The sequence below is a fragment of the Homarus americanus genome, unplaced genomic scaffold (assembly GCF_018991925.1).
Source record: "Homarus americanus isolate GMGI-L3 unplaced genomic scaffold, GMGI_Hamer_2.0 scaffold6317, whole genome shotgun sequence".
NCBI classification, from domain to species: Eukaryota; Metazoa; Arthropoda; class Malacostraca; order Decapoda; family Nephropidae; genus Homarus; species Homarus americanus.
In genome coordinates, this window is record NW_024730668.1 from 1,112,899 (window position 1) to 1,140,879 (window position 27,981).

Below are 27,981 nucleotides of genomic sequence, written 5' to 3' on the forward strand. Positions count from 1 at the left end.
ACAATCAGCATCTTTCAAAATATGTAAACAAAAACAATTGTGAATCCGGATTGTTGTTGAGGAACTTGAGACTACCAGAGCTGAGCTGAGGTAGCCTGCCCTGAGGTGAGGAGCGTCCTGTTGTGAGAAGGTGAGCTGTTTACCACTCACCCACCTGTTCTTCTAGTTTGTTTCAAGTAAGCATCTATGTCTACTTATATTTCAGTTGTCTCATTGTGATGGAATCTTGGGAAACATTTAATGTATCAGCCTTGCTACCACCAGTAAATGTTTTATTATTAGCGCTAACTTATTGGTGGACTGTTAACAGGTGTGGGCAGAGGTGACAGTTTCCTCGGGATGATACCAGTATTGACAGGTGTGGGCAGAGGTGACAGTAACGGTAAAGATTCGTTTTATTTACAACACGGAAACTACTTACAAAAATAGGTTTTCCCAGTGTATTTTGTGTTGTTTCAAACGAATCAGACCATTTCCGTCTGAAATGAGCCTTTTTTTTTTGCATACAAAATCGACCTAACTTTACCTAACTTCCTGGCCGGGGGCTCTGACCCTCCCGGACACCCCGCCACATTAAACAGAAGTGCCTATTTGGATACATGTTACCGATGAAAGCAACATTCTTGAAGTGTCATGGTGTAATTTTACATATTTTGTGGATGTGAGAGTACTCTCAGACCAAGCGGGTCAGTTGTAAACAGAGAAGACGACAACACGCGCTGACAATGGCAGATACCTAATATTTGAGGGTAAATATATTAAAAACTAAGCATTTGCACAAGAATTGTTACTCTTAAATAGTGATTTGTAATTAAAAAAAAAGTAACATTTAGGGGGTAGTCAAAAACAGAGGAATAGGTGAATGGTGAGTATTAACTTATGTGCTATCAAAAAGTCTTAAATGCTCGAAAAATATAAATTTGTGATTGAAACATAATAGGTATTGTGGGGTACGAATCCACTACAGTATAATCTTTTTCCCCAATATATATAGTTATATGAAAATCTGTGGTGTAACCAAAACAAATCTTAACCACAGTAACCTTAGGAGTATACCAGTGTTAACAGGTGTGGGCAGAGGTGATGGTAAAGTTTTACTTTCGGACAACACGGGAATCTTATGTCTTGTCTTACAGATAGTTCTTTCACCACCACAGTCAACTTGGGAGTCTACAGCTGCCACATCTCTTCTCAATCTCCGAGTATCTGATCTAGTTGATGATTAAGTTTGACCCAGCCCCTTTTGATGCTGGGTTATGTGAAATAGGAGGCTCATCTGGTATCACATTAGGAACTTGTCCAACCTCCTTTTAAAGGTGTTCATGCTGCATCCAGTAGTTTCTTGGATGTATCTGTGTATGCAGTTGAAAAGCTTGGGACCAATATTCAGCAAACTTTCTGCTGCAATATCTTCAAATGTGGGTGACCGAGCTGAGAGCTCTCCTCCTGCATGTCCTGCCAAACCTGGGGTGATCTTGGCCTAGAATGCGGTTAACGTGTAGATTAATGCTGCCAGCGATTCTAGCACCATAATTTTTGTTATTAATTGCTAGTGACAGTGTTCTCTTGGGGAAGTATTTCTTTTTTTATAATTTATACTATAATACCGTCGGCGAGCCACGGGAGGGGAAGTGCGTAGTGCGCGGGTCGTCTGAATCGCATTACAATGCTATATAATACTGTACATGACCCAACTCTGAAAAAATAGTGTTTTTCCAATAGGGGAATACATTACGTTAGGTTAATTAACGATAAGTTAAATACTGACGACATATAACCACTTGGGGGGGGGGGGTTAGGTCAGGTTATGTTAGGTTTGGTTAAATAAGGAAAACATTAGGTTTTTTCTTCAGAAAAAACTATCATTAATAAGAAAAGTAGCAAAATTCATGCAGGAAAAAAATTTGTTTGCTGGCAAAATCGCTCACAGCATTTAAGTAAACATTTACCCTCTCTAAGCCTTTGAAAGGTGTACAGCTTCAGCTCCTTTAGTTTGCCACAATAATCCATTGGCTCCCTCACTATCCTTTGTAATTGTTTCAGATCTTGTATGTCCTTTATCATGTAGGGTGGCCACAACTGACAGACATTCAAGTTTAGATATAACCAGAGACTTTCACAGTGGTAGTAGGTGCTCAGGCTCTCTAGACAAGAAGGTATGGAGGATCCACCCTGAAATTTGTGTGGCTGTTCTCACGGCTTTGTTGATGTGCTCTCTGAAGGTTAGGTTATTGCTCATCCACACCCCCAGGTCTTTCACCGAGTGTTTCTCCTCAATGATATTAGCACCAACTCTGTAGCACTTATGGTGCTCTTTTATATTTCTGTACCTTATTACAGTACAGTACCGTGTTTTTCGGCTTGGAAGACGCTGCATTGTGGAAGACGCACCCTGATTTTGGAAATGTAATTCTAGGAAAAAACTTTTTATACTTACTAACCGACACCAGTGAAACCGTTGCTTGATATACAGCCCTTTTGACACAAGTACACACACCTCTTTGCATATCATCACTTAGAACTGCTACCAGTCGTTATTTTCATCAATTTAAAAAAAATAATCTGTATAAGAAGGTGAAATCTTTAATACAGCACTCATTTTATACACCTGGTCCCCTCCGCGTCGTGTGGGCTGTAGTGTTTACATTCTTTCCCTTGTTTCTGTCGGTATGACAACGACAGGAAATATTTTCCAACAGTAGAAGGAAAGCAAATGTAAACATGTATATTAATGTTAAAATAAAAAAAAAATCTTTATTTAAAAACAAAATAAAATAAAAGCAAAAAACAACTCGGTAAAAATCAGTTGAATTAAAATTTTTGGAAAGCAAACAATAAAATCACAAAAAACAGTAAATCTCTAAATATCATGTCCAGTAAAACAGTCAAAAGCATTTTATTCATCTTCAAATCTTGGTTTATTAGGATGTTGCTTTATTACAGGTAGTAATTCGCCCAAAAAAGTACTGTAGGGTAAATAAGGCAAAATTAGCCAAACATCGAAAGTACCAGATTCAAATAAATTTTCTCTATAGGAAGTTGTATTTAAATTTAGACGATTTGAATTTCACGAGGTTTTTACAGTCTAAATGGGTGTCCAAATATGAGAGCCAACGTATGAAGAAACAAACATTCGTGCGCTTTGAGACCAGCAGACAACCTTTAGCATTTCTTCAATAGATGGCGCTGCCGCACCACTGCCATTTGTAAACAAACTGCACAGCGGCAAGGGCTTATTTTTATTTTTTCTCCGTATATCAACAATATTAGTTTAATCAATAGTTTTATAGTACTGTATAGAGAATACTTGTAATTGTTAAGTACTGTAATGAGGTAACAGTCTTTGTAAGGGGCTGGTTTCAGTTGAGCGTAAGAAAACTTCTGCAACAACAACTAGCGTCCTGGAAGACGCATGGTAATTTTAAAGGTATATTTTTGTAATAAAAAGTGTCTCTTTCAAGCCGAAAAATTTATCAGGGTTGAATTTTACATTATTACTTTCTGCCCAGCTGCATATGATTTCAAGTTCTTTTTTTAGATTTTCTGCATCTTCTGAATTTATGGGGTTTGTTGTGAGCATCAGCTGATGGGCTAGTCTCCCAATTCAGTAATCTGTCCTATGTTTACATTCGTTTCCAGTGTAGTAAATATCAAGAAAATTGTGCTCTTTAATATTTGTGCATTTTTTATACTGTATTAAAATTATTGATCATTCTAAAATTTAGCCATCCAAGCTCTGTCTACAGTACATAAAGTTTTTCAACTATCATTTTTGGCTCGATGTATGTAACTTTATTCATTTATTGAAACTCATTTACATGCACACACTGTCCTAAGGGCAAAGCTGTACTGTACATGTAATCAAAATAATGTACAAAATGATTACTAAAATTTTTGTCTAGTGCAAACTATCACATGTTTACATTCAAATTAATCACTATCTTATAAGAATTCCAGCAATGTAAATTATATTCTCCCTGGTCACTTCTATGACATTTTATAAGCAAAAAACAAAAACTCAATCTAAAGGACATAAATAAACAAATAAATATTTCACTAGACCTTCGGCGCTAACTGTCAAATATGTCACCCCTCCCCCTCCCCAGCAAGGGTTTGGTGGGTTTTACAGTAGGCTTTAAGTTTTTATCTTATATAATATCACAGACTACAGTTAGGAGAACATAATTTGCATTGCTGGAATCCTTGCAAGATAGTGAATAATTTGAATATAAACGTCATATACGTACACCTGTATTTTGCACAAGAGATAAAAATTTTAGTCCATTTTAGTAATGTAAAGTTTTTATCTTGAATAATATCTAAGACTAAAGTTAGGAGAATATAATGTCCATTGCTGGGGGAATTTTGGGAGTGTTTCTGACTTTATGTGTTTTTGGCTTTACTTTGTACAGGTATGTACTTTTCTGTGAGCTGGAACCAATTACCCAATATCCCATTGAAATAATGGATTCGGTTAACGAACGACTCTGTGGAACCAATTGTGTTCGTTAAACGAGGGACCACTGTATATTAATCTACACCACGGAGATGCCGGAAAACCAGCTTTTTGTAGCGAGACAGATTGTAAGAGTATGGAAACACCCAAGAAGGCAGAGCATTCCACAGTTTGGCAGTGTGAGGAAAGAAGGATGTACTATAACAGGTGACTGACTGACATCCACACAGAAACGGTGGGCACCGCAGGCAAAATGAGTATACAGTTCCTCCCCGACTTACGACGGGGTTAGGGACACAAATCCAGGTCGTAAGTCGAAAATGCTTTAATAATACATAGAAAATCTAAAATGGGTGTCTCTTATTCTTCTCAGCATTCTTCTCAGCACCACAAAACTCTCACTTTTAAGCTTTCCAGCCATTTTAAAGTGAATTACAAATGAAAATTTTGTCTGTACTGACGTTGGGACTTGAAAATATGTAATTTGACAAAATTTTGGTACGACTGAGGCAGGTCGTGAGTGCGGGTGGTCGTAAGTCGGGGAGGAGCTGTACTGTATTAAGAGCCCACTGCCTTGCTGGTGGTGCTCAGGATGCCAAATCCACTGATCATTGCCAAATCCCTGTAAAAGAGAGAGTGAAGCAACATTGCTTCGAAGAGAATGAGTCCCTTATAAACCTGAAGCAACTGCACAGGAATGAAGTAGCCACGGCATCTGTATAGCATTCCCAACTTTCGGGCGGCAGCTTAAGCAATGTTGAGTATGTGTGGCTTCCATGACATTTTAGAGCAGTGGTTCTTAACCTTTTTAGGGTCGTGCCCCCCCATTGCAGTTGGTCCTCATCTCCACGCCCCCCTTCCTTCCTTCCTTCCTTCCTTCCTTCATATAAAATTCTAAATCTAAAAAATCGAAAACAATTTCCTCGAATTAAATTGGAAAATTAACAAACTATTTTTTCATTCGTTACTTTAATAACTTTAATTATTCAATAGAGTCTGTATAAGCAACCGTCGCAGTCAGTGTTGACAAATTTTCAAATGTGAATTATCGTACTGGAGCCTCAAAATTATCGTTTTCTTCATCAAATTGATTATCGTACGCTTCCCGACATTATTACTACCTTAATTCAGTCACTTTTAGTGGAAATTTACATTTTGATTGACGTAGTTACCATTTACGACAATTTGAAGTATCTGTGGGGAGTGAGACCCCCTCCCCACACGAAAATCCAAATAAGGACATACACACACCTGTTAAGGCCATTCCTTATTTTTGCTCTGGGTTCACCTGTTCACCCTCCCCCCCCCCCTTCCCCTGCCCCCCAGCTTAAGAACCACTGTATTAGAAGAAATGGTGAGGCCTCGGACATTTATTTTAGAATTTGGCAAAATGATTGCATCCTGAAATGTGATTGATGGGAGAGCTTCTATTTTGGAAAGTGTAATTGGTAAATACAATACTGTGCTTATTACTATTGATTACATACCATCATGAATGTTTGCAGTAAATTACCATACAGTCAACCCTCACATTACGCGGTCCCGCATTCCGCGTTTCACCGTTAACGCGGTGCCCTGCCGGAACCTAACATTCTCACATTCCGCGGTGCGTGTACCCCATTACGCGGAGAGCGGCTGGCAAGCCGCGCCATTTTTGGATCCAAACCTCCCGCCATCCGCCATGTTGTGTAAGAGGCGCGAAAATGGTGCGCACAAGGTCGCCCAGTCATCAAAACATTACCAGTTCTTCACCCGCCACCCACTACAGCCGGCCCAAGTCAGTGATAGTGATAATTATAGTGAGGATATGGACTTATATGAACTTTGGGGGGTTTGACAAAGAGGCCCTGCAAGCCTCTGTGGTGGATAGTGATACAATTGATACAAGTGATACAGGTGAGGGCCAATAATCTGCCCTCTGCCTCGGAACCAACCGCCCATCCCCGTGTGCCCAGCCATCTTTTCTACTAATGTAAGTGTTAAAAAACCTAATATTATTGATATTTCTCTTAATTATTAATTGTGTGTGCATGCCATCATAAAGTTAAGATAATATTTTTACTACAACATAGTTGTGTGTCGTCAAAAAGTGGAGTTTGGGGGTCGGCCTGGACTCTATTTCAATTAATCCCATATGTTATGTTATTCACTTTACGCGTTCCTCACTTTCCGCGGTACCCTCCGGGTTACATTAACCGCGTAAAGTGAGGGTTAACTGTATTTTGAAAAACAAAATTCCAAAGACTCCCATGTTGTCTGAAAGTAGAATAATATCAGGATGATACCAGCATTGACACAGTCTTGGTGTGATGCGCTAACAAGTACAGTACTGATTTCCACTGCGGTTTTTTGGTAAAGGTCCCATGGTGTCAATTATCACCTTGTGGAATGGTTCTTGAGACACAGGAATTGGTGTTAGGGGAGCTGGTTTAATGCACTGATTTGGTTTTCCTGTGACCTGGTACTCATGGAAAGTTTTACAGTATTTAGCAACATCACTCTTAAGCTCTGGCCAATAAAAGTGCCGTAAGATTTTATGGTAAGTTTTATTGACTCCTAAGTGTCCACCAATATAATCATGTGCAAGTGAGAGAGTATCTGGTCTGAGTTTAGTGGGTACAGTATTACAATTTGATGAACTTCATTCCAAGTCTCATTAGCAGGGACATGACATGGTCAGTATTTTCTCATCAAAATTCCAGACTTGAAATAATAACAATGGGGATGGTTAGTAATCTCACCGAGTTCTACAGCTTTATCTATGTATGGCAACAAACTTGTATCACTTATTTGAGCTTCTTTTAACACTTCTGCAGTTATGGGAATATTGCTTAATTCTTCTGAATTGTCAGGATTTACTTCTTGACCATAAAGATTATTAAGACCCAAGTCATTTGAGTCATTTAAATCAGATATAGCATCTGCATTAGCATCATTTGAATCAGAAAAAGCATGATCAGATGCAGCATCATGAGCACTCTTACTCCTTGTCACTGTGCATGCTGGGAACAAGTTAGGATATTGTTTCTCTAACTGCTCAGTAATAATATCCAAAGAAGGTGTAGGACTGACAATAGGATGAGGTACTGCTGTCTCCTGCAATGTCATTCCCTAAAAGAAATGTAACACCCTCTACTGGCAATGACTCCTGAACTCCAACAGTAACATGATCAGAAACTAAATCTGTTTTGAGGTAAAGTTTAACCAGAGGAACAGTTGTACAACCACTAACACTCTGAAGGAGAACTCTGTGCCCAGTAAAATAATCCTCTAAGGCTGCAACAGCACTTTTAACAATGAGGCTGTGTGAAGCACCTGTGCCTCTTACATGAATAGAATAGCTAGTAGAATTGTCATTTACTGAAGTGAACCTTTAAATAAAAATGGCTTAAACTTATCAGAAGTAGTCTGAACACAAGGTTCAAGATCACTAGAATTACTGCTAGAACTTGAACTGAGAACTGGAGCTTTATCTTTATCTCTGAATGTTTCTTTTCTCTTTAAGATGCAGCACTCCTTGATGGTGTGACCGTACCTTTTGCAGTAAGTGCAAAACTTAATTGGATCCAATGGTTTACCTGGTTCACTTGCCCTACCAGGTGGATCATTGAATGACTCTGGGACAACGGAAAAGTTAGGTGGTTGGGAGGCGCCAGACACCGTTACCTTACCGCTGTTCTGGCCATGAGATTGAGGAGCATGGATAGCCTTTTTGTACACATCTGGACCTCTCTGCTTCGATCTGAAATGGTATTCATTGTGAGATAAACAGTAGTTCTCGGCGAGGCTGGCTGCATTGTTTACATCAGTTACCTCTCTCTCCTGAATATACAATTAAATATGCAAAGGAACTTGTCTGAGAACTTCTTCAAGCAGTATCAGTTGTCCTAATGCTTCAAAAGTGGTGGCATTGCTAGCTCGGAGCCATCTTGTAAGTAACCTTTCATTAGCTCTAACAAACTCTAGGTATGTTTGCTTTTCATCCTTTTTCAGATTCCTAAATTTCTGTCTATACGTCTCAGGTATTTGATCATAGGCTTTAAGAACAGAGTCCTTCAACACATCATATTGACAAGCTTGATCATCAGTAAGGTTTACAAAGACAGTTTTTGCTCTACTTAAGAATGCTGATTGAGCTAAAAAACTCTACTGTGAAATAGACCAACTCAACTGTTTGGCAATTTTCTCAAATAACAGGAAGAAATTCTCAGGGTCATTCTCATCAAAACTAGGTACTAATTTAACATGTTTGGAGCACATGTTAAGTGTTTGCATTGGAAATTTGATTATTTTAAAGAAAATCCCTTTCCTTTTCCTTACTTTCCAGCTGTTTTATAGCCAAATCATGTGCTCTCTGAACCTTCCTATCATTTATTTCTAGAATTTTAAGTTTCACCAGTTCACTAATACATTCTTCACACAAATCTAAAACACTAAGTGATAACAACTCAGCACTAACCAAATAATCAAGCACATTCTTTTTAATCTCTGCTTTAGTTGCACCTGCTCTGTACTCCACTTCATAGAATTTAGCAAGAGCTATCCAATCATCTTTCTTTATGTTTACATCAATCAATTGTTCGATACTTGGGTTATTAGTAAATTCGTTAACATTTAACTCCATGGTTACAATTTAAACAAGTAACTCAACTGGTCTATCAACTGTTGGACCAAATAGTTTGAAAATCCGGGACAGGCCCCCATGATTTGTTACATGTCAAAGGGGTAAGGCTTGTAACAAACAAATTGTGAATGTATATAAAGAGAAATACAATATATGGTTCTTAAATTTGTATTGAGAAGAACTCCAACAACGGTGTAATAAAGAAACTTAAATAAATGTATAACTATATTTACAAACGTTTACTACTAATAACAGTGAAATAAAGCTAATCACATTAACATACTAGGTTACTTTAAGGTTGCCAATATCACTGACAACCAAATCAATACATGATTTGAGAACATAAATACATAAAACACCAAAACAGCCAGCCAGCTTCAACAATGAATACCTATGAGTACATCACCCGATCGAAGACAGAAGTGAACTGACAACGCAGGCCAGTGGTGAAAGTCTGATGACTGCCCAAGCTTGTGAGCTACTGACCCGGCTCTGAAGCCGTCGGCTCTATGGGTAGCTTTGAGCAGACTGACCCAAACATCGTACTTATTATGTCATTGTTAATGCTATTACAGTGTTACAGAATTTAATATTAATAAACTATTAAAAAAAAAACCCAATGTAATTCTAGTCTGAAAAAATATATACACCTGTAATCATACAATATATATCAAGAATACACACACAGTTACGGTATGTCTGGCGGGGACGTACAGCTCATGAAGTATACTTGGTTGTTAAGGGCAGTACTATCATGGGATACATTGCACATAACGGGTCTTATAAGATAAAATTATTGTGTGTGGTTTAAGAACTTAAGATCATGTGTCCACCATGTGACCCAAGATGTTGAAGATGTTGGACCAGGTCTAGAGGTAAAAAACAGGTTTTCTTTTTTATAATTTTTCCTTGTTATGGGAAGGATAAACTATTCAGAATTATTTTAGTAAGAAAATGTTTTTTCTAACTTAATTCGAACTCTGGTACAGGTATAAACATTCATATGTTTTTTCATTAAAGAATGGAGTTCCCATCATTATGTCATGCCAAAATATTTTGTTTAAGGATCTTTTATTAAAGCAGTATTGTAGAGAATTTATGGTACAGTACCAAATTTATCTCTCTAACACGATTAAACCAGATGCTGTGAATAAAAGTTCATACACTTTTTTGCTAGCTGCAAATGTTTTTGCTTATGACTGCACTCTAAATGTAATGGGAGAGTGTTGTCTGTGTGAGAGGAGATATGTAGTTTAGACTCCCAGAAAAATTTCCTAGGCACCCTGAAACATTCCAGGAATGTGCAACAATATCTGCTTGTGTGAGATGTGTAGTTTAGATTCAGAAAACTTTTCTCGGTACAGTACCCGGGAAAATTCCAGGTATGTAGGATTTTTTCCAGGTTTCAGAAAGTTGTCTCATTACCCAGAAGAGCTCTGCACCAATTATTTTGTGGCTCATGTGGATATCTCTTTGTATTTACTGTTGTGTTGTACAGTACTGTACATGTAATATGCTATACAGTACGTATATGTAATATACTATACAGTATTGTACTGTATTGTACTTCAAAGTCTCCAGGCGCCCTGGGCACCCTAAAATTTTGTGGCAAAGGCATGTTTTGTAGCATCCCAACTTCTTGGGTACTCCAGGGTGGTATGGCACCCTGGTTGAGAATTACTAATGTAAAATACAAAGATATTAGAACTAAACAGGATATAGTCCACAACTGCACTCATAGACCATGCCTTACAATATGACAAAACTGTGATGTCACTGAAAGAGCCTCTTTAGTATAGTTCAGTATAGTACTGTATATATACAGTTGATTACAGTATACTGTATATACCCCGCATTGAATTTCTTTTAGATGCTTGTGAAAACACGGGATTTTTTAATCTTTCAAATGCTTTAAGAATATTACTGAATATTTTTATAGGCATATTTATATTGATCTAGAAACACTGTAAAGGCAGGATGTATTTCGGGCATCATATATTTACTGCTACTCTATATATTTTCAGGCATCTGCAGTATAGATGTCCTTGAATGGGAAGGAGCAAGAGTTACAGTGTGTGTTGAGTTGGTTTACTAATTGGGAAGACCAACAGAAAGAGCAGTTCCTTACTGTGTTAGTAGAGAAAGCTGTGCCCCCTGACATAGATCAGCTCTTTCAGGTATGATATAAATAAAAAAAAAATATAATTTTTAAGTTACTACAGTATTTATAATACCTTAGGAAACCATTTTCACTGTTCTTGGCTTGATAAGGATACACCGAGAAGTCTTTCCTATTTTCTAATTCGTGTGCAACTTTTTTTAAGAAAACACAAATTTTTATGCCTAAATGTTTAAGAATTAAAAAAAATAAATACAATATACTTTTTCTTAGCAAAGTTTTACCAGATTGCAGTATACAACAGCTGTCTGTTCCCAGCTATATGAAGTAGAGCAGTGACATACAACCTAATAGATAAATAATAAAATATTACCTGATACACCTCTAAAAGATTAACTTAATATTTTCTATGCTTGCATGGATTAGCTGATGGCAGCCCTCCATGCTGCACAGTCCCTTGCAGGCCCTTATCATTCTTGTAACTGGGTCATAGGGTGCCACACATTACAAATTTTGACAATACAGCTCCTCCCCGACTTTCGACCACCCGCACTTACGACCTGACTCGGTCGTACCAAAATTTTGTCAAATTACGTATTTTCGAGTCCCAACGTCAGTGTACTGACAAAATTTTCGTTTGTAATTCACTTTAAAATGGCTGGCAAGCTTAAAAGTGAGAGTTTTGTGGTGCTGAGAAGAAAAAGAGACACCCATTTTAGATTTTCTATGTATTATTTAAGCATTTTCGACTTAACACCATTTCGACTTACGACCTGGGTTTGGGTCCCTAACCCCGTCGTAAGTCGGGGAGGAGCTGCATACAGTACTGTACTTGTATTGTGATTATTAAAAAAATTGGATCTCTGTGTTAAGATTCCCAAGTTTACATATTTTTGTTAGATAATTTACCCATTCTGGGTTCAAAGAATTTCACAACTAATAAGTGAACTTGTAACCACGGCTCTCTCTCTTTTCTCTCTCCAAAAATTTTCTAGTGCACATTATTCTATTTCCTGGATATGACCCCGTACATTTGTTTAATATTACAGTAGAAACTCTACCCTGGATTTATATACTGTACACTAGAATTCACTTTTTTTGGACTACCTGGGCTGCTCCCTCTATTCACCAGAAACTATTTTAAAGTCCTGAAAATCTAGCATCAGTCTTGATGGTTTGTGTGTTCATACGTGCTGTTGAACGCATAGAGGTATAAAGGGTGGAGGAGGCATCAGCCTTACAGATTGAAGCCAGCGACCTGACTGGCGGCCATCTTGCTGTAGGCTGCTTGTCATGGATTAATGTCTGGATGGATATAATATGCGTGTCTTAATATTTAACCGTAGAGTTAAATACCTTCACAATGGTTACTTACAGGAGATTATTGTGTATCTACGTAGAAATTCGCTCCACCACCCGATATTCCATGATTCATTAATCATCAGTTATCAAGTATAAATACTTGATAAATGATGATTTTATGAATTTAATTAATTTCCATCATCCATCTAAGTTATTGGGGGTGCTGGTGGTAGAGTGGTACCGCTCCTGCCTTTGCAAGCGAGATGTCACGGGTTCGATTCCCGGGCCGGTGGAAGTTGTTTGGACATACTTCCTAGCCCCCATTAGTCCCTGTTCACCTAGCTGTAAAGTAGGTACCTGGTATAAATCGAAAGTTGCGAATTCGTATTCAGGGACAAGTTGTTGGAGCTTCCAATAATTTGATGACAAAACCATTGACTCTTCAGGCTTCTATGCCCTTGACTCTTCAGGCTTCTACGCCCTTAACTCATGAGACATATAGGCAAGCATGAACTTAGCATGCTTCCCTGTTGGGCACTGTAAACACTTCTGCGCTTCACCTTACACAAGGATGTAGGGGAGTGCCAAAAAAAAAAATCTAAGTTATTGGTCATAGACTGGCCCATACACCCACTAATGAAATAGTGATGACAGAGTCACGGCTTGCCTGGTGTCTTATCTCCCATAAAACAAACATTGCAGTTGGGTTACGTTGGTAGGCCCGACGCAACCCCTGACACTTTGCGGTAATGAACACAGTAATTTAGTTTTGCAGGCTTTGAACAAACTTCATTCAGTTGGAGTGAATATTGTATCTCTAACTTTTGATGGTGCAGCTCCTAATTTAGCTCTGATGAAAAGTCTTGGTTGCAGCTTGAATCCTGAAAATATAGTCATATTTTGATCATCCTGCAACATGAGAACCAGTGTGCATTTTTCTTGATCCATGTTATATGTTAAAGTTGTTGAAATTAATTTTTATTTTTAATTTAATTTTTTTTTTAAGGTGGGATTAGCCCACCCGGGCACAGGTCACTGACCCACATTGGTGCCTGGGGGGCAAAAATGTAATTATAATAATAATAATTCAGATAAGTAAAATTTATAATAGAAAATAGAAAAATAAAAATAATAAAATAATAATGATGACAATAATAATAATAACAACACTGCAATAATAATAATAATAATATTAATAATAATAATAATAATAAAGAACCTTAAAGAAATCCAAAGATGAAATAAGAGATCAAAGGTGAAAAATGATATACAGTGGTCCCTCGGTTAACGAGCTCAATCCGTTCTAGAAGGTTGCTCGTTAACGGAAACCATTGTTTCAATGGGTTTTTGGGTAATTGGTTCCAGCTCACCGAAAATTGCCTAAATTCACCAAAAAAAGGTAGAAAAGTACACTTACTTTGAGGTGTGTATGTAGAAGGCTCCTGGATGATGATGATGATGGGAATTAGAATGGGGGTGGAGGAGAAGGGAGAAGAGAAGGCATTGGGGTGGAAGAGAAGTCACCCCATGGCGCCATTTCACCAATAAAATTTTAGTTCTCTTGGTATAATTCAAGATTATTTTCTTTAAATCAACACTGCACTGCATTATATATTGTCAATATGTAAAATAAATTTCAAAAGGACCAATAATTTGCTTGCAAACACAGAAAAAGGCATTTAGTTGAAGAGTCTCAAGCAAGATGTTACCTCCACTGAAAAGACAGAGACTGGCGCCTGTTTGGTGTGTTGCCAGGCTAGATGGCGCGCATAAAACTAGTTTCCTTACCTTCAATTATGTTCAATAATTGTTAAAATGACTAAAAAATTTAATATTAAACTTTTAAAATTATTGAATAGTATAAACTTCTTGATATTTACTAAAATGGTAAGGAATATAAGCCCTAGAACCGATTACTGTATTGGCAGACTAATACTACAGCTGGTGGACCGCCAAATGCAAGCGAAAACATGTTGAGGTTGGCTCGTAAGAAACTCGTTAATCGAGGGATTGCTCGTTAACCGAAGTTAAGAATCTTATGGAAGGTAACTCGTTAACCGAAATCTCGTTAACCGAGGCGCTCGTTAACTGAGGGACCACTGTACAGTACATTATGTATGTTGTGTTGTTAGTAGTAAGAGAAACAATTGAGACCCTACAATTGTGTGTAAATAAGGTAATACAATTGATTGGCAATTCATTGTCAGTCTCCACCAGTTCCAGGAAACAGAAGGTTGCATCTCGGAAACAAGTTAAGAGCTTTACATATTGAGTACGTAAAGAGAAAAATGAATGTAAAATTGGCTGTGCAGTTACTTAGTGACTCTGTTGCTGACTCCCTCCAGTTTTGTTTGGATGAGAAGATACCCGGATTTCATGGTTGCCAAGGAACAATAAAATTCATACGTACACTCAACGCACTGTTTGACATCATGAATTCTCGGAATTTGTTTAGTTACGGCTGGAAGCGTCCTTTGCAAGCAGACAATATTTCAGAGGTAATAAAGTTCATTGGAAGTGTAAAACAGTATCTGGTTTCCTTAACATTACTGCCTGATATGATGCCTATTGTTCAATTCAGAAGAAAAACAGGATTTATTGGATTCCTTGTTGTTGCAAAAGTCTGCAAAAATTAGCAAAATGCTAATTGTTACTTCAAAACTACTTTTGGAATACTTTTTAACTTACAAGATGAGTCAGGATCATATAAAACTATTTTTTTGCAAAATTAGAAGTACCAGTATGGGAGGGTGCAACAACAATCCCACGGCTCAGCAATTCTCCAGCAGCCTACAAGAAGGTTTTAACTCACAATGACACCGAAGAGTGACTTGTGGAAATTGCTTAGCTTTAGAATCAATCCCAATCCTAACTGCCTCTAGTAATTATCTAAAGGATCTTATTGCCAATGCTCCTTCGAGCAATTTAATTAATTCTTCCCTTGATAAAATCAGGGTCTTCTGAGCAAGATAACATATATCAAAATGAGGAATCTAATGTGCTCTCAGAAGAGGGAAATGCTAACTTAGTTTCATCTTGTGTGGTCTCTCCTTGTACTGAGAAAATAGTTGCATTGTAGCTGGTTTTGTTTCTAGAAACTTAAGAAATCTTTGAAGTGTGAAGCACGTTGTGTGTACTATTTACCCTAAATATTGATGCAGCTCATGCATTAATCATTACGAAAACCAAAGGGAATCTATCATTTCCAACTAAAGATATCATTGCTATATGTTGCTTATGCAAAAAGATATTCAGAAAACAAATATTGCTTGCCAGTAAAATACACCCCTATGCAAAACTGTCAACATATGATTGCCACAAAATTGTAATTTATGTATTGTCAGAGTTCCTGAACAAAACTATATACCCAGGCTTGGCAATACATATGTCAGAAAGTGATCCTCTCAACCATCATCTTGTATTGCTAATCAAAGCAGTAGCTGAAACCTATCTACAGGTGAGCTACACATGCAGGCAAACAGTTCACAGCACAAAATGTATCTCTCAAAGCTGTCAAAAGTAGAACTAGCAAGAATAAGTTAATGTTGTTCAGCGGAATCTAATGATCAGTCTGCAAAGTAAAATTGCACAAAAATCCCCCTGTGCTCAGGGTTGGGAAAGACCCCAGTAGCTCCTTCAGTTGAGGAGTTTGTGGGAAGACCAAGCGCCTGAAGAAAATGTGGGGGAGAAGAGAGGGGATTCGATAGGGGAGGGGGGGGGGGATAAGAGGGTAGGCTAGGTGAGGTGGGTGGTCAGGGTGCTAATGGACACAAGAAGATCAAAGGGAAAGTCTGCTGTCATGGCCACTGCCATCTGACCTCACGTCACATCACCTCACAAGACCTCTTGATATGTGGTTGTGTGGTGTCTCCCCACACTGTACCCTTCATGACTCCACCCATACCATACCCTCCACCCACACAATTATTTTACTGTGGTTAATAATTAATTAATTAAAAAATATATTGTTAGTTTGCCACAGACATTAAAACTTTGTTTGGGGCTTGTAACAAGTAACGATTTTTGTTTTTTCAATTGTCTTGGAATAAAAGTACTGTATTATGAAATCATACTTGGGTAAAAGTGCTAAAAATTTTGAGAACACTTTAAAAAGTAAATGGCCAAAAATTTTATTTGAGTACAACTCTGGCATTAACTAACTGTGTACCGGGTCCCCTCTTAGCTAAATAAAATTATCTAGCATTAGCCAAAGACAATATTAAAAGTGGCATTCCTGTAGTGAAGGGGTTAAGCTTAATTATAGTAGCAGTGTTCTACACTGAATTGTGATAACAGTACTTGTTACAACCCTAGGGTAGATCATTACATAAACACAAATCATTTAAATCATTCTAATACCTCATATATGTATCAGTATTTCTTTATGTTATTAATCTCAAGTTCCCCCAACAAAGGTCAAGTTAACAAGTCAAAACCTAATCAAGTCAAAAATATTAACCTATTAACTTATTCCCACCACCACATATGTACAGTTGCCAGCAAAAGTTCTCTCACAGCCCTGTGTATCAAGTTGTGGGAGGACTTTTACTGGCAACTGTACATAAAATAAAATAAATAAAAATAATAATAAGATATGATGTTTGGAAGTGGCTGAGTAAGAACTGAATGTCCAACAAGATCATATAAAATCAATATCAAGCAATAGCAAATCTCAATAGTCAAATGCCAACTCCCAAAACACCAGAGAGAGGGTATACTCAACTTAAGACAGCTGTGCAGAGACTGACTAAAGTGTACCAGTAGGCCACTGACATCACCTCTCTACCACCAAATACTGACGTATCATATCCGGATTGGCCAAAACATAAACTTTATCTAAATTACCCTACTGACATTAGTTCCATTATCTAACCTATATACACACATAATACAATCAAACATAATACAATAAATACACAATGTAATAAAACAAATTTAATACGTAAATGATGGCTCGGTCAGTGTGGGTGAGTTATGAGTGAAACTGCTCGAGCCAACCACACACCATCCGAACCAACATATTTCATATCCAGAACAGAAACTTGGCAGACACTCGTAACACACTCTATATAATTCAATAAGCTTAATTATGTTTACAGTGTTCTGCATTTTGCAATAAGCTTAATCATGGTAACTGTTCTTCTTAATGCAATAAGCTTAACTATGATTACAGTATCAAGATTTTAACTATGGAGTAGTTTTACTGTAGTATCAGTATAGCACTCTGGTAGTTAATTCTAGTCTACCGGTAGATTTATTTTTTTATGCAGCTAAACCCAGTGTATTGTAGCTGAAGTTATCACCATAGTGCAATTATACTTTCTCATACAACCTTATGACCAGGCAGCTCACACACCCTTATGACCTAGCAGCTCACACACCCTTATGACCCAGCAGCTCACACACCCTTATGACCCAGCAGCTCACACACCCTTATGACCCTGCAGCTCACACACCCTTATGACCCAGCAACTCACACACCCTTATGACCCAGCAGCTCACACGCCCCTGTGACCAGGCAGCTCACACACCCTTATGACCCAGCAGCTCACACGCCCCTGTGACCAGGCAGCTCACGCCCTTGTGGCCAGGCAGCTCACACGCCCTTGTGGCCAGGCAGCTCACACGCTCTTGTGGCCAGGCAGCTCACACGCCTTTGTGGCCAGGCAGCTCACACGCCCTTGTGGCCAGGCAGCTCACACGCCCTTGTGGCCAGGCAGCTCACACGCTCTTGTGGCCAGGCAGCTCACACTCCCTTGTGGCGAGGCAGCTCACACGCCCTTGTGGCCAGGCAGCTCACACGCCCTTGTGGCGAGGCAGCTCACACACACACACTCCTATTCCTTCCATGGATTAGAGGATTAGTCATCTGGTCATGAATTTTAAAGCTATCAGAAGCAGCCTTGGCATGGACAGGCTCAGAAGAAATAGACCTGTGCCTGGAGTGCACCTGTAGCACCAGATCCTCTCCATTTATTGGTGGATGGTGGATTGGGAATGGAAGGACATTAGATCTGTCTGAAATGAGTTAGTAAATTGTTCCATAACTTACTAACTTACCAAAAGCCCACATTCTGAGGTTGCTTTACAGAAGTTTTGTGGTCATAGGCTGTCTTAGAAAACAGGCTTCTTTCAGGATAAATTCTTCATATATGTCTGAACCTGGAACTAAATGGCTTAAAAGTCCTTCCTCCTCTCATGGAGTAGTGTGGAAGTCTACCAAAACTGATGCCTCAAAAATCAATGTGGCTGATCTGATTAGAAGAGCAAGGTGCTTATGTATTTGCTATTGTAATGTCACGTTCTTTGTGGTATGTTTCTATTGTCTATGAGGGAAATCCTTGCTTTTAATCCACCCTTTTTCAGGAACCTGTTTTGGTATAAGAAGGAAATTCAATTGTGTATATACTGTATTTAGACCCAGCCAATGCATTTGAGACTTAACCTTAAAATGGGATTTCAGGATAATTTTCCTATTTTTTCTTTCATTTATCCCCCACTGACACCTTAATAAGGGATAACAGAGAAGAATAAGAATTTCATATTGGTGGTTATCCCCTAAATGTGGCAGCCAACTGTCATACAAGTATAAATGGACAGGACAAAATACAGACTAAATCGATTTTGTTTTTCAACAGGGTCTGAATCAGCTTAATCTCAACAGTAGCTGCCAGTCAGTGCTCCAGTGCCAGCTACATCTATTTTCTCAGTGGTTTGATACTTGGACATGTCAACAACGCAATCTTCTCCTTTTCACCCTGCAGCTTGTGGACCCCAGATTTGTTGATAAATTCCACACCATTGTGGATCAGAAATATTCGACAGGAAATTAGCCTCATATAGTAATCGTAGAATATTGTTTGGCAATGAAATAGGAATAAATTTTAACCAATACTATATTGAATTCTGCAATCTTCAATTTTTGGGAAAATCACTACCCCTGACAAGTATTGAATCAGCCATTATGCCACAACAACATACAGCAGTTGACCAAGTGAACTTCCTTGGCCAGTGGTTTGTCACTTGGTCTGAAATGCAAAGAGAAGATTTCCTCCCAATTCTAGTACAGGCTTATTATCCTAAAGACCACATCAATGGACTGCTTGGGGGAATTGATTCTTTACATATTCAGGGCAGAAGACCATCCCTCTTTGATTGTCAGGTAAGAAATACATACTGTACTTATAAATTTTCTTCCAGTAGAAATTTTACATTGTTTTAACAAAATGTAGTATAAGTTTCAGTTGAAATAAACTACACATTGTCAGAGGTTATGTCAGTAAGTATAATAGGAAGGCCTTTCAGTAAAGTAGTGTGGACTTCTCTGGAGTTACTTCTCAATGGGACAACAACAGTATTGTACACGATGTGCAACTTGGTGGAGGCCCCTGTATAAACATTCCAAACAATATTGGTATTACTGTATTTTGGTTTTGGTCATCTGGGGAACCTTAAGTACTTTAAACACATTATATCTACGGGATTTCTGTCGCAAAACATTTTTCGATTGCATAAGAAAATACAGGTTATATTAGGGTATGGTGAGTTATAAGGTTAGCTTAACATACATTGGTAAGGGAGGGGGGGTAGTAACTCAAAACTAGTGATTTCCGATGGAAATGAAGGTCAAAATCGTTCATAACACATCGCAAACCATCAGAAAAAAAACATAGTCTGCATGTCTAAGTACAGGGATGACCAAAACTTAAAATTTACCCAATGTAGCTTATCTCAAATCTAAGCATCCAAATACTTATGGTAGTTAAAGTAAAATTTTACCAATTAATTAATATAAATGATGATATATTTCATTGGTTCATTAGTGAATCATCAAAACGATAACAGCACTATGTTTTCATGTTTACCTAGCGTCAGACATTCTCAAAACAAAGTCCAGATAATGTTATTACAGGTACTTATAAATTGACTCATACCTCCGTCTGTGAGTCGTCTGCAGGGTAGGTGATGACGTCATTGCAAATGGCGGGCCGTTTGCAATACCGTCACTATTATAGCAGGACTTTAAACTTTTATTACAAATTATATATACGGTATCACTCTACGAACTTGGCAGGGTGTATTTCTTGTGTTTACCCAGAACTGTCAACTCGTCCATTACAGTTACGTATACTGTACTGTACATTCATTTAGTGTGAAATTACTATACAAAAGTAGTGTATATAGCACAGTGGGCATTGCATGCCTACTGTAAGCTAGTGTATATAGATGTGTACACCTCTATATACAATGCATGTACAATCCCTCCTTCAGGGAGAGAGAGGAGAGGGACAGTTAGTAACACCTGCTATAGTAGATGGTACAGAACAAAGCAGGCCATCCTGTATCATCATGTCACCATTTGGCCTGCCTGCATCACAAGCTCAAGACAACTGCATCTGCTGGTGAGTACAGTAAAGTATAGTGTATACAGTACTGTAGTATATTTTGTTTATTTACAATACTGTACTGTATATTGTACAGTATGTGTGAAGTGGTGTTTGCATAAATAAATACAGCGCTGTGTCTGTCCATGTGAGATAAGTAGTTTAGGCTCTTGGAAAACTTTTCCATTGCCTGGAAAAATTCTGGGGAAGAGAAAATACGTATCAATATCCAATAATTACTCATCCCAGAAGAGCTTTGCACCAATTATTCTGGCTAATGGGGATACCACTAGTGACCAAGATAGATGTGAACAAATTTTGTTTGGTGCTGTTTACTAAAGAGCTACATGTTGTCAGTTTCTTGTACAGTGGTCCCTCGGTTAACGAGATTTCGGTTAACGATTTACCTTCCTTAAGATTCTTAACTTCGGTTAACGAGCAATCCCTCGATTAACGAGTTTTTTACGACCCGACTTCAACATGTTTTCGCTTGCATTTGGCGGTCCACCAGCTGTAGTATTAGTCCGCCAATACAGTAAGCGGTTTTAGGGCTTAAATTCCTTACTATTTTAGTAAATATCAAGAAGTTTATACTATTCAATAATTTTAAAAGTTTAATGTTAACTTTTTTAGTCATTTTAACAATTATTGAACATAATTGAAGGTAAAGAAACTAGTTTCTGGCGTGCCATCCAGCCTGTTAACACACCAGACAGGCGTTAGTCTCTCTCTGTTTTTAGTGGAGGTAACATCTTGCTTGAGACTCTCTTCAACTAAATGCTTTTTTCTGTGTTTCCAAGCAAATTATTGGTCATTTTGAAATATATTTTACATATTGACAATATATAATGCAGTGCAGTGTTGATTTAAAGAAAATAATTTTGAAATACACCAAGAGAACTAAAATTTTATGGGTGAAATGGTGCCATGGGGTGACTTCTCTTCTTCCTTCTCCTCCACCCCCATTCTAATTCCCATCATCATCATCCAGGAGCCTTCTACATACACACCTCAAAGTAAGTGTACTTTTCTACCTTTTTTGTTGAATTTAGGCAATTTTCGGTGAGCTGGAACCAATTACCCAAAAACCCATTGAAACAATGGTTTCGTTTGACGAGCAACCTGCTGGAATGGATTGTGCTCGTTAACCGAGGGACCACTGTATTATTACTATTATTATTACAGGTATTATTATTATAAAGAAGCTATCAATATGTGTTTAGTACAGATTTATATTTAAATATATTGTACTGTACCTTATTTACCTACTGCCCACCCTCTAGAAGTGGCCATGCCAAAGGAAGGAGACCAGTAAAGTACTGCTGGAATCCTTGTAAGGCGGTGATTAATTTGAGTATAAACAACCTATAGTTTGCATGAGAGAAAAAAATTAGTTCCGTCCAATGGATATCGATGGCTATTTGATGGAAATCGTTAACGCAAGTTGTTTTGATCATATATAGAGATATGGTGTTAATTTATAACCATTATTAAAGTGAAATATCGCATCTCGGGGTATCGTATCTTGGGGGTTAATTGTACATTGAGTTGGAGTAGATTGACACATATTCCATTGAAATGGAAATGCAGAATTAGTGTAATTATAATTCAACAATTGAGTCATTGAGACAATTAAGAGATTAATTAGGAAGAAGTAAGTAATGATTAACAGAGGTAAGATTGGTAGAGACTGTGAATGCTGGTAAAATAATAAGTAATAAAAGAGGCTTTTTCTCCTTGGTTCCTTAAAGTCTTGGGATTTCTGGGCCATTGACACAAATTGCTGAAGAAAAAGGTAAGAGGTACATTTGGATATCAGAATTAATGGATTTTTAGGATTACAGTAGTATAGAATAAAAAGTGCAGGAGGTACATAAACCCCACTGTCCCATAGGGATTTGTGCCCATGCCCAGAACACCCATAGGTTATAAGTGAGAGATCACAGGATGAAATCCCATATTAAAGCCAGTAGAGGAGACGGGTGACATGGCTTCACTCCCTTCTACCTTGGTGGGATTCTATGTTTAGAGGAAGTGGTGAAGGTTGATCTATGCGCCTCATCGTAAGTGTCCAAAGGATAGAGACTTGCTCAGGGATACAACCCAGTAATCCTCAGTGGTTTTTGGAGTAAATATTAAATAAGGAATTTCAAGGCATGTCTAAGCTTCATCTTAGCTTATGCACATTGAGTGAGTGTAAAAAGGTGGAAGTGATATGAGGGCATTCACCTATCCTGAAATAAGCCTGGGAATAATTTAAAAAATAATAATAATTGCTCAAGTGAGCACAAGTAGAGCATGACATTGACACAACTTTATTTTAACATACCTAGTCACATGGTAGTATCTCAGCAGGTTAGAAGGTTCCAGTCAACTCTCCTGCTGCCAAATTTTAATATTTTTTTTTTCTTCACAGGTCAAGTTGTTCCATGATTGGTTTAGTACTTGGACTGAAAATGATCGAAGCCATCTTCTTCAGCATCTACGTGAGGTTGATGTTGAATTTATGTCACAGTTTGATAAGAAGATTAGCGGTGAGCTTTCTCAGGAAGATATACCATCTCAGGCTGAATGTGGAGAAGAAGGCCAGAATCCACCCAGTTCAGTCAGTTCTCCTCCTAGTACACTTCCCCGCTCCCACAGTCCTCATGATTCAGGGCTAGATGAACCCCCAAGTGACAGTGATCACACTGAGCCACACAGCTTAGACTTATACCATGATGCTGAGGGCATGGCTTCATCCAGTTCTCTGCCAATGAATGATGCGCCATCGTCTTTATCTTCTGCAACAAAATATATTGCAAATCCTGCCAATCAAGGGGATGAATCATTGAAACTAGAATGTGTGCTTAATGGTTCCAGTGAGCCTATGATGACTGCACCTGCAGCAGAGGAGTCAGCTTCTTCTTCAACAGCAAAGGAGACATTAGGAGAAAAATAACATTGTCTTTTTTTTTCTGTTTGAGATTAGTTTAATGGGATCATAATGTTTAATAAATAATTAAATATTCTTTTTAAATCTTCACAAAAAACAGGGTAAAGTGAAGGCTGAGACCAAACTGGACCAACCTGTTGCCACATTTCCATTATATATATATATATATATATATATATATATATATATATATATATATATATATATATATATATATATATATATATATATATATATATATATATATATATATATATATATATATATACAGTATATATATGTGTGTGTGTTTATGTGTATGTATGCACACACACACATTAATACCATTTATAGTGTTCTGGATTCATTCCATGGAAATAGAGTGCTGTAAGAGGTCATTATAACATTGTTCTATTGGAGATGTGTTCCAAGCAGCGCCATTTGGGTATTGATAATAACACTAATAATGATTTTGCAAACATGATAAAATATAAAATATATTTTATAACTAAGTGAATTAGTTTTTAATGATAAAAAAAAAATTACTGTCCTCACCAGTGGTTTTGGTTGGAGCTTGCCTGCATTTACCACCATCTGCCGTCACTCCTACGCCTCCTACAGGGCAGAAATGGGAGACAAGATGGGTGGAGCTACTGTTGGAAGGATGAACCAGGTTGTGGCTCATCCTTGGAAACTGCTGGCCTCTTGAAGTAGGCATTTAAGGTAGACTGCCTTGCCCACCACTTCACCCTCAGTATTTCCTGGGAGCAAAAGGTGCCTGCCAGAATACTTCTCTTAACAGCACTGTTGTGTACTTAGTCAGGGTCATTGTTTGAAAACATATTGAGGTCCTGATTAATCTTGGTGATGGCCTCTGACCTGACACAGGGATAGGGTCCAGTTCCTTGATGGAGTTTCCTTGGCATTGTCTTCCTTCTCCCACAATATTCTGTTTTTCTAGCTGCTCTAGCACTTCATTAGCAAAGGTCTCTCCATATGGTTACAGCAACTTCTCCACATTGTTTGTATCAACTTCATCTTGCCCTTTTTGGTTGGCAGTTGTATAATATCACTTGTAATGGTAGGTACAGCATCCTCAAACCCATGGGAGTCACGACATGTCTCTGGCCATAACATGTGCCACACACTGGTCATGCAGCTACTGGTAACTTCCATCCATGAAGCCTGATGTTTTTAATTGTCTTCATTATGCTGGAGAACTTCCCAAAATCCCTGATTGACTGATCTTGGCTATCTGTAAAGTCCACCAGCTGCTTGAATGTGTGCCTTGGGTAATAAGCTCTGAAGTTAGCTATGACGCCCTGGTCTATTGGTTGCAGTACGGAGGTAGTGTTGGGTGGAAGGAAAAGCATTTCCACTAACATCGAAGTGTGTAGTATCGAGGTTTTCTAGGTGACCTAAAGCATTGTAAAGTAGCAGCAGTACTATGGGCTACAAGTTTTTTTCCTCACAATGCTGCTTCTCCACAGGACAGATACTTGACACAAACCTACGTTGAAAGATGTCAGCTGTAACCCGTGCCTTTCTGAGTGCACAGCTCAAGATGAAACAGGAGAGCGCTGCGTGTGTTTTGTTCTCGCACATATCTTTTGAATAATTTCTATATTATATATACTGTACTGTACTGTATATATAAAGAAGATGTCTTAGACAAAAAACACTGTAACAAAAGGGCGTTTGAAGAGGTGCTGCTATACGAAATGTGATTTCATTTACAGGTGGACCCTGCTTAGTGCTGGAGTTAGAATCTTTGAAAGGGAGCACTAACTGTATCACCCACCACTAAAAAGTGTTTTTATTCGTACACTTGTTACACTTACTTAAAATAGCATATTTGGTGTTGATTTGGGTACAGGCTAACACATCATTAGACTTTATTCAACAAGTTGAATACAACTTTTAACATATCCCATCTATCCAGCCATCAACTGGTGAAGTCGAGGTGGGGGGAGGCCACTTGGGGACTTGATATGGCAACTACTTCTCCATTATGAAAAAGGAGTAGAAGGGGCAGCCTATAATGATGGAGGTGGTGGTGATGAGTGAGATTGTGATAAAGAGTTGAGGGAGATGATGTGCAAGTTACTTATGGCAACTGCTGCAGTGCTAGGTGCTAGTGATCAGCTCGTGTCTACAACCCCAATTTATCAATGTCAACTGGTTTTTTTTCACTGTCAATAAACAAATTTACTGTACATCTACACCATAATAATACTTACTATAGAATGATTAAACAATGACAACATGCAGTAAGAAAGAAAACTGTCTTGTTTCTATGGCAGTCTGAGTCAGACATCCTGCTGCCGCCACCTACCCTCACACACATACACTCTTAAGGCCTTTATATCTCCACTATAAATTTTTTGGTTTGCATGCATGAATTAAATGTACTGTACTGTATATATACAGTATAATATCATACAGTCATGTTACTATAAAGGCAATTTAAAATAACATGCTGAAGAAAGAAGTGCATCTATCTAGCCAAATCACTGCTGATGCAGCCCAGCCATCTACATGCATGCACAAACTTACATCTTACACCTGCCCTCTCCATAATCAGATATTTTTATTGACACCCAACCCCCTCCCACACACGTCAGATGTTCACAATGAAAATTATTCAATAAAGTTAGATGGGTACTTTGCAAACATATCACAGCACCAGTGGGAGATGATGTTGAGTAGGTAGGTTATTGATGTGGTTCTTCTTAGCATACTTTTTTTTTTATGGCTTTACCTTGCTCTTCCTCTCTCATGGCAATTCTCCTGACATTGGTGCTACGCTCCCAATCTGAATCCTTTTGAAAAAAAAAAATTCCATTATCTTTGTGATTTTTGCAATGCTTTCACTCAGTAATGCTGTACCATAGTGAGATTTCTCTCTGGTGGATCTTTTCTTCAACACTGCTGGCTTCCTCCTCAATTTGTTGTGTTAACTCTTGCAGACCTTTGTTAGTTAGTCTTTCCTCTATGAGACTGAAGTGACTCTAACACATCATCAGCATCCACTTCCACTAGCCCTGCATGGTTGACCAGCCTCACTATGTCTTTGGTGATAGAAGCTCACTCGCTCCTCGAACCTAAGAAAGTCATTGCATACTTCTGGCTGTAGCTTCTAGTGGGTACTGTTCATATTATTGCTGGAGACTTCCTTCCAGGCTGATTTGATGTTACTGATGGCCTTCATGATATGATATCCCTTCCAGAAGTCTTTGATTGTCTGTTTGTTGTCATCTGTTTCATCATTCAGCTGCTGGAAGGAGTAACAAAGGTAGAAAGCCTTGAAATTTGAGATCACTATTTGATCCATCGGCTGGAGAAGTAAAGTTGTGTTAGGTGGAATGTAAATCACTTCCACAGTTATGCAGGTCTTAAGACTTTCAAGGTTGCCTGGTTGGCATGGTGTGTTATCAACCACCATTAGTGCTCAAGGTTCAAATTTGTTCACAAAGTAACACTTCACGGCTGGCCAAAAATATATAACATATCAGTTCTGGGTTATCTCGATGTCACCCAGACCTTTTTGATTGATCTACACACTATAGGAAGATGGTCCTTTGAAAATCCTTTCATCCACCTTGGTGTATATGAGTAGTGGACAAGCAGAGGTTAAATTTTTTTTTTTTTTTTATTTAATCAGTTGTTTACATGGGGATCACTGACCAGTTTCTAGCCTAATCACATGTTTAAAGAGTCTAGCAGAGGCATAAGATGATCTTTGGCTGCTTGAAACTAGGAGCATGCTTCTCTTTGTGGGATATGAATGTCTATGGTGGCATCTTTTACCAGAAAAGTCTAGTTTCCTCCACATTGAAAATAAGGTGGGGAGGGTACCTGCCATTCTCTATGATTGCCTTGAACATTACTGGAAATTCTTTGGTTGCCTTTTCATCTTCACTCTCTACCTCATTGCCTTGTTCTTGCAAATGGTTGAAGATGCTCCTTGCTTTTTCCATGGTACTGTGATATGCTTGCTTAATGGTGTGGCACTGTGTCTGATCTTCTACCCACATTCTTAGCATATTCTCCATTTTCTCCAACAAACTACTTCTTGACTGAATTAACTTTGTTGCAGTTAATGGAGTGGTGGTTTTGGAAGAATCCCCTATCATTTCTTAATTCATTGAAATTTTTCTAATTATAGATGTAGTAGAAGTT

At 38.2% G+C, this 27,981-nt stretch overlaps 1 protein-coding gene across 5 annotated transcripts; it reads left to right on the top strand.

The window, feature by feature from the left end:
* On the top strand, positions 1–27,473 carry LOC121867159. 5 transcript variants are annotated; one of them, XM_042366922.1, is made up of 5 exons: positions 1–176; positions 7,962–8,387; positions 11,105–11,257; positions 19,140–19,663; positions 23,302–27,473. In XM_042366922.1, exons 4-5 carry the CDS (start codon positions 19,466–19,468, stop codon positions 23,824–23,826), a joined length of 723 nt encoding a protein of 240 aa, XP_042222856.1. In that variant the 5' UTR covers positions 1–176; positions 7,962–8,387; positions 11,105–11,257; positions 19,140–19,465; the 3' UTR covers positions 23,827–27,473. The 5 variants fall into 5 exon arrangements, with proteins under 5 accessions (XP_042222856.1, XP_042222855.1, XP_042222854.1 ...); XM_042366921.1 differs by having other exon boundaries at positions 7,962–7,999; XM_042366920.1 differs by lacking the exon at positions 7,962–8,387.
* The last annotated feature ends 508 nt before the right edge of the window (positions 27,474–27,981 follow it).

Bases quoted from the DNA above. Each gene is read 5' to 3' on its own strand.
- LOC121867159 (XM_042366922.1), top strand. From the start codon at position 19,466: ATGCCACAACAACATACAGCAGTTGACCAAGTGAACTTCCTTGGCCAG. The intron at 19,664-23,301 runs GTAAGAAATACA...TTTTCTTCACAG, and splicing joins CATCCCTCTTTGATTGTCAG to GTCAAGTTGTTCCATGATTG.